The sequence below is a fragment of the Paramormyrops kingsleyae genome, chromosome 1 (assembly GCF_048594095.1).
Source record: "Paramormyrops kingsleyae isolate MSU_618 chromosome 1, PKINGS_0.4, whole genome shotgun sequence".
Classification (NCBI taxonomy): Eukaryota; Metazoa; Chordata; class Actinopteri; order Osteoglossiformes; family Mormyridae; genus Paramormyrops; species Paramormyrops kingsleyae.
The window spans coordinates 71,626,662-71,633,845 of record NC_132797.1 but is presented as its reverse complement, the minus strand read 5'-3'; the positions used below and the strand labels follow the sequence as shown (position 1 = coordinate 71,633,845).

Here is a 7,184-nt window from a genome sequence, read left to right as displayed (position 1 = left end):
GGTGACTTTATTCATAGTCCAGCCAGCCACTCCATTTTTTGGGGTTATGCTTCTCCAAGGCCAGACAAAGCCAGGGGGTAAAACCAGATCTCAGCGGGTCACGGGATAAAAGAAAAAAAGATAAAGCCTCCATGGTCCAATGAAAGAATGACTTGCCCTTAAACTGACTGAAGTGACAGTAAAGGTGAGGAAAAGTTTTGTTTGAAAGACTGAATACTGTCAGCTGGTAGCATATTAATGGCTTACATGTTCCCTGTATTTATGTATCATGTTCCTGTTTATTGTCATAGTTACAGAAGAAATGCAGATGGACCTGGAACATGGTTCCATATCCCCAGGCATCATAATTAACACGGAATGAACATGTATCATGTGTTTGCTCAGTGACAACAGCAAGGGAGACACAACCGTCAACATCGGCGTTACGTAACGGCGTCATATGCGTACCCCGCCCCAGTCAGAGCAGACCTGTCACACAGCAACACTGCCCTGCTTAATTCCAGAGCGACCACAGACCAGAGGGAGCTCCATCCCTATGATCGGACTAGTTATGCTCCTATACCTCCAAACCAGACTATACACATGCGATTTTTTTGCATAATTTGTCTATGTTTATGTGAAGTGGTGTGCATGAAATCAAATACTTACTAAAACCTGTACATGTGTCTTTAGAATACTAATAGAAAACAATTTAAGAATTTTTTGAAAAGCATACCTTCTTTGGAAATAGGGTATTAATATGACATGTACTCCATGTTTTACACCGAGTCACTACGCGCTAAATCATTTTGAGAAGGAGTCGGAGTGGGACTCTGCGACTGGACCTTCCTGGGCAGATGACGGCTTTCTCCAGTTCGGACTGGTGTCCTCTGACTGTGAGACCTTGAGGTGTGAGTCCGTGGGAACATAATAATGAGACTCACCTCTGATACAAACCGGGAAGGGAACAGCAGCAACGGGAAGCTAAGAGGCGATGCAGAATCGGCATTGTTTTCTAATACAATGTCATTTTCCTTCCTGCTGGAATGGTATTGAAACAAGAGAACCAACAAACCAAGTCATGGTCCGGGGATGGGAAGGAGGCGGGACCAGTATAAGAGATGGGGAAGGGGGGGGGGGGGAGAAGGAGGATGTGAGGAGGGTAGACGGACTGTAGCAGCAATGCCTTGCATTTCTTACGGTGCTGCCGCTGAAGTTGTTCCTCTTCCTCTGAAGAACATCTCTTCTCACAAAATCTGACCAACGACCCCTTCTGGTCACCTGGACCTGTTAGAGAAGCTTGATCCTCATCTGTGAGATTGAGAGACTCCCACCCATCCTGTCCGGCAGAAGGAGCAGAGACAACCCTATACGGAACCTCAGCAACCAGCAGGTAAATCAGCCACCTTCATCCGTTCCTAGAAGGACACGCTGCTGTCCACCTACCAGGTCTGGGAGACCTCAGAAGGCCTTTGACTGGAGGATTTAGGTGTTTGAGAGCCTGAGTCTCTTAGACTAATTTTATAAAATACTGGCAGTGTGAGGCAGGAGAACTCAAACCACACAGAACAAATGGAACTTTTGGTGTCCTGACCCTCAAATGAAAAGGAGTGCTGATTGTCGAGTGTATCAGTGTGTTAGCATGTTAGAGGGTGTGTCAGGTTGGATTAGCTGCGTGTCGCTGCTCATTCATTGTCACAGAGACATGTTTGAGAACACTGTCCTGTAACCTTCTACAGAGCTGAGCTCTTTGTTCTAACGCTGCTTCTGTCAAACCACGTAGGTGTCAAAAGCACTTGGCTTTGACTCGGGAGACAAACCAGATTGTCTGAGAGGTGGCAGAACTGAGTTTATCTTTGTGTACCCAGAAGGAGCTGCCAACTTTAAGCATACCGAAAGGTGGAAGAAATTCAGATCAATTCCATGAATAACAAATGCGTATGTTTGCAGTATAAAAAGCAAGAAGAGACTAACAGATTTGCCCACTGATGGATGTGTGTCATTGCCAATCGATTTTGAAAGGAGTGGTGTAAAGGGACTATTTTGTTTTCATTCAGTTTGTGAATCACCCAATTACCTGGACAGGCAGGGAGGAAGCTGCAAATGTATTTAGGTTGAAGCGAAGTGTAGGAAGACTGGTGTTTTCCGTCAATTCCTGAATCAAAAGATTTCATTAGTAATGAGTTTCTTGACCCAAACTAACGAGCTCTCTGACTAACTCACTATGAAACTAACAACCTCCCAGATTAACACACTGCAAAACTATAAGAAGCTCTCTGATTAACACTACAAAACTAACAGGCTACGTCACTAAGTGACTCCCAAACTAACAAGCTCTCTAGCTAACAGATTCCCCAACAAACAAGCTCTCTGGCTAACAGACTCCTAAGCTAAAAAGCCCTCTGGTTAACAGATTCCCCAACAAACAAGCCCTCTGGCTAACAGATTCCCCAACAAACAAGCCCTCTGGCTAACAGATTCCCCAACAAACAATATCTCTGGATAACAGATTCCCCAACAAACAAGCTCTCTGGATAACAGACTCCTAAGCTAACAAGCTCTCTGGCTAGCAGATTCCCAAAACCTTGCTCCCCAGTCATCTTCCGATGACACTGCCCTCTATCCATGTTTTATTTAGTCTGATTTTGCTCAGCCACACAGGAAAACACCTTTTCAAGACAACATAAGATGTAATGGTTTTACTGTGTATAAATGATGACAATTCAACATTCTATTATTTGGTTTTCTTTATCTGAACTTACATTGTGGTCAGTATAAAGTAGTAGATCAGGTCAGTAGATCAGGAAAGCGTAGTATAGAGTAGGAAATACAGTGGCATAGAGTAGGAAAATTTTGCCGTATAAGGCGACGAACAATGTAAAATCTTGAGTAATATGTCTGAGAAATCACATACCACATAGGTTGGAGAAACATGACCCTACAGTGCAGCTGTGACCTCTGACTGTTCTGTGGAAGAGTCACCCATGACCTTGGTCCAAGGAGAGAAAGGCTGTGTATTTGATCCCCCCCCCCCCCCCCCCCCACGTTCCCCACTACACAGTCCCAGCACAGCGCAGTCACACACCCCAGTTCCCATGACAGCTCAAGGCACGTCTGCTTTACTGCAGCACTGCACGCCCCAGCGTACAGCCAGGATGCGGTGTTAATGCAATTCCACTTCAAACACGCTGCCTGGCAGGCTGTCCCGGGGCAGCGTTTGGAACGAGTCAGGCGCCTTTATAAATATTTGCGACAGGGATGGATAGCGTAAGCACGAGCTCATCGTGCCGGGCACAGCCTGTTATGGTGAAGCCGGGACGGCGTCCCGTAGCACGTGGGATTCTTTCGCGGAATGGCCACCAAGCTAGGCGACGTGTGAGCAGAGCATGCTGGGTTGTCATAGGACGTGCCTTTAGGTTGGAGAGACACCTGATGAACAGCGTTCAACACATGGTCCTATAGCCTATAGGTGCATGAAGAGTTTGTCTCTGTGTCGATTGGAAATAATCTAACAGATAATCCTCTGTTGGTGACTGAGTATACCGCAGTTCGAGCAATAGATATAAAAGTAAATAAACCTCAAATACAGTAGTTAGATGTGCTGTACTGTCACCGTAAACTTAAATCTTTCAGATGCTGGTCATGTCCTGTGTCCTCATTGCTGTAAGTGAGCAGTGTAAGAGTCCAGACCACTGCAAGATGGCTCCAAACTCACACTTCCAAAGATCTTTCAGCCTCCGGTAGCAGATCAGCTTCTTAAGTCATTTGAATCTAAGATAAACACCAAAGTTGGACTCAGACCCACATGCACCACCTCCTCTACTGGCCCAAAGGTGCTGACCCACCGTCATGGCTCCCTGTACTGGACAGTTTGTCCTCAGTGTGTTTCTAACCTGCTGCATTGTTCCCTGTCCTTCACATTCCCACAGCAAACATCAGAAGGCATGTGGGGCGGGGGGGCGGTCTCGCCCGCTTCCTAGGGGAACCCGGGTTCCAGCTCCCTGTCAGGTGGGTTGAGTTGCTCCTTACAGATACAGAACACAAAGCAGTACTGACCCCTCCTGCCTCCACCTCCGGCAGTGCCTGTCTAATGACGGAGATTTCCTTTGAAGTGTTTTGTCACCAGGAAATCATTCTGGTGGAGATTGCTTCCTTGAGAAAAGCAGCTATAGTCTTACAAGCATTAAAACAGATGGACTCATTGCTTTGGTTTGATTCCCCTCCTGGTGCAGTTTCAGATCCCAATTCCCAGAACTACCAATGAGTAACAATAAAGACAGCAAAGTATATCAAACAAAACCCAGTTGAGTAACAAAACCCGGAACTGGTGACTTCACACAATGCTTACATATAACGAAAAATCTTTACAAAATCAAACTCCCCTTTTTCTCCAGACTTATAAGTCTGAACGTAAGCACAACGCCTAGCTTAGCTACTCCACGTGTGCTTTTTAGGAGGAACAATTAATCTGATCGGATTCATGTTTCCAGGTGGCACAGTGGTTAGCACTGTTGCGTCATACTTCTGCGACCAGGGTTTTAGTCTCCAACCCTGACCCTGTATGTGTGGAGTTTGTATGTTCTCCCCATGTCATTGTGAGTTCCCTTCCATTGGGTTGTCCAGTCTCCCTCCACAGTCCAAAAATATGGTGAGGTGAATCTGAGTTACCAAAATGTCCGAAGGTGTGAATGGTGTGTGAGTGCCTTGTGGTGGCTTAATGACCCATCCTGGGTTATTCCCTGCTTTGTGCCCATAGCGTTTAGAGCAGTATTTCTCAAACCAGCCCTTGGGCACACCCACCCCCCCCAGCTCCCAGGGAACTGACCTGGGGGTTCCCGAGGACTGGTTTGACAAACACTGGTTTAGAGGTGCTAATAAGTATGTACAGTACTATATAATTAAACGACGTCTGAATCACAGAAACCAGGATTGGGAACATTAGGTTTGTCACTGGTCAGCAGAGGCTTCATTGTCATCCACTTCCGCTTCTATCTGTGACGTTCACAGATTCACACAGTCCCGTCACGTATTTACTTTGGACTTCTTTCAGACGACGTCCCCCTTTCTCAGAGCACGGCATGTCATGGGAAAACAGTCCCCTCCACTGTTTCCACTGGCATCAGAAGCTATTTATACCCTGAACCCAGGGCCTCGGTTGTCCACAATCCATCGGTTAATAAAACTGGTGTCACACGACCGCCATGTGCCTTAAGCTCCGGAGTTTCCCGATAACTAGCGCCACAGTTCTCACAGATCCCACAAAAGTGATAAGTCTGTGGGCTGACTTACATCGGAGTGGAGCCTGAAACTGTTCCCTTTTGACAAGCCGCAGGTCCACCCTCATCTGCGAGGATGTGATGCAAAATTGTCGGTCCCGGGTCAGAGTACTGAGGAGCAATTCTGTCCTACACCCCCACTGACTGCCAAACCCCATTTCCTCCCCCAGGCTTTATCCAAGGAAGGTGCGAGGCGTAATGGGGGACTGGAGTCTTTTGGGGAACTTCCTTGAAGAAGTGCAGGAACACTCAACCTCCGTGGGCAAGGTCTGGCTCACCATCCTCTTCATCTTCCGCATCCTGGTGCTGGGCACGGCGGCTGAGTCCTCCTGGGGCGACGAGCAGTCCGACTTCACGTGCGACACCAAGCAGCCGGGCTGCACCAACGTGTGCTACGACGCCGCCTTCCCCATAGCCCACATCCGCTACTGGGTGCTACAGATCGTGTTCGTCTCCACGCCCTCGCTCATCTACATGGGACACGCCATGCACGTGGTGCGCGCCGAGGAGAAGCGGCGGCAGCGGGAGGAAGACCACGGCGGAGCCGAGAAGGAGTACCTGGAGCAGAAGGAGGCCGAGAAAACCAAGGGCAGAATCCGCCTAAGGGGGGCGCTGTTGCACACGTACGTGCTCAGCATCCTGATTCGCACCGTCATGGAGGTGGCCTTCATCGTTGGCCAGTACATGATCTATGGCGTCTTCCTCAAAGCCTTGTACACGTGCAAGACACAGCCGTGCCCCAACACGGTCAACTGCTACGTGTCACGGCCCACAGAGAAGAACATCTTCATCGTGTTCATGCTATCGGTGGCCGCGGTCTCCCTGCTTCTCAGTGTGGTCGAGCTCTACCACCTGGGCTGGAAGGCTTTCAAGCGGTGTGTGAAGGCCTACGCTGCCGCCCACGCCCTGGAGGTCCAGCCGGCTGCCATGACGTTAGCCAGCCACGAGCCCGGCACGCCAAGGACCACCGACTCGTGCACCCCGCCCCCCGACTTCAACCAATGCCTGTCGACAGCACCCCCCCACCCGCACACCAGCTGCCAGCCCTTCAGCAACAGGATGGCTCACCAGCAGAACTCGGCCAACTTGGCCACCGAGCGTGATTGCACCCATGACCCCCCGTGGGAGGAGGACTTCCTGCAGTTGAGCTATGACCCAGACAGCGAGGCTCCATGCGGCCTCCTCAAGGGGAAAGGCTGCCCAAGCAAGGCCAGTGACTCCAGTGGGCGGGCACGACCAAGTGACCTGGCAGTATAGACCCCAATGGGTGGGACTAACAGGCCTACAAAGATGAAGGACCTGACAACTGGATAGGGAATTCTGGGACACCAACAGGCATTTTTCTTTACTTCCCTTGTATCTGATTACATCAGTAGTTTTGACCATTTGGACATGTTTACATTTATTAAGGCCCTGGACTAAATGCTACTGACTGCATTTCCAGGGGGCCATTCTGTTGTATCCTTGAGTGAGGTACTGAACTTGAACCACTCCAATAAGACCCAGCTATTCAAGTGGGTAAAAAAGTTTTTCTGGATGCAAGTGCCGTCTTGGAAGAAAAATATCAAGTTAGGACTATATAAGGCAGTGCAGAAACAATATTTTGATACAGGGGAAATAGGTTTGTTTTGATACTGTGTGACACCTTGAAAACTTGAACGATATTTATGATGTACAATAAGCAATCTCAATATTTATAATATGAAGATTAAACTTTGATCATGAAAGTTCAGTTTTGCTTGGCAGAACTCATTTCAAGTAAAAAATGAAACCATATCTCAAAATGAAGTTGTAGAACTGGATTTTATTTGATGTCATTAGCTAAAACTATCCCTCTCACATGAGGACAGAGATCAGCCGCCCAGGAGAAGCAGAACCCTCATGTTGGCTGCAGGGGTGCGTATAGGGGTGGGGACACAGGGGCACTGG

General features: G+C 48.4%; 1 protein-coding gene across 2 annotated transcripts; it reads left to right on the top strand.

Annotated features, from left to right (window-relative positions):
• The first annotated feature begins 1,128 nt into the window (after nt 1-1,128).
• gja5a (gap junction protein, alpha 5a) lies at nt 1,129-6,987 on the top strand. 2 transcript variants are annotated; one of them, XM_072698186.1, is made up of 4 exons: nt 1,129-1,372; nt 3,613-3,812; nt 3,909-3,987; nt 5,426-6,987. In XM_072698186.1, exons 2-4 carry the CDS (start codon nt 3,785-3,787, stop codon nt 6,510-6,512), a joined length of 1,194 nt encoding a protein of 397 aa, XP_072554287.1. In that variant the 5' UTR covers nt 1,129-1,372; nt 3,613-3,784; the 3' UTR covers nt 6,513-6,987. The 2 variants fall into 2 exon arrangements, with proteins under 2 accessions (XP_072554287.1, XP_023650464.2); XM_023794696.2 differs by lacking the exon at nt 3,613-3,812.
• Nucleotides 6,988-7,184: the final 197 nt, after the last annotated feature.

What these genes read in the sequence shown, in the direction of transcription:
- gja5a (XM_072698186.1), top strand. Translation starts at nt 3,785, where the DNA reads ATGCACCACCTCCTCTACTGGCCCAAAG. An exon ending in CCTCCTCTACTGGCCCAAAG is followed by an intron (nt 3,813 to 3,908) that starts GTGCTGACCCAC and finishes ACATTCCCACAG; the next exon opens with CAAACATCAGAAGGCATGTG. An exon ending in GGGTTCCAGCTCCCTGTCAG is followed by an intron (nt 3,988 to 5,425) that starts GTGGGTTGAGTT and finishes TTCCTCCCCCAG; the next exon opens with GCTTTATCCAAGGAAGGTGC.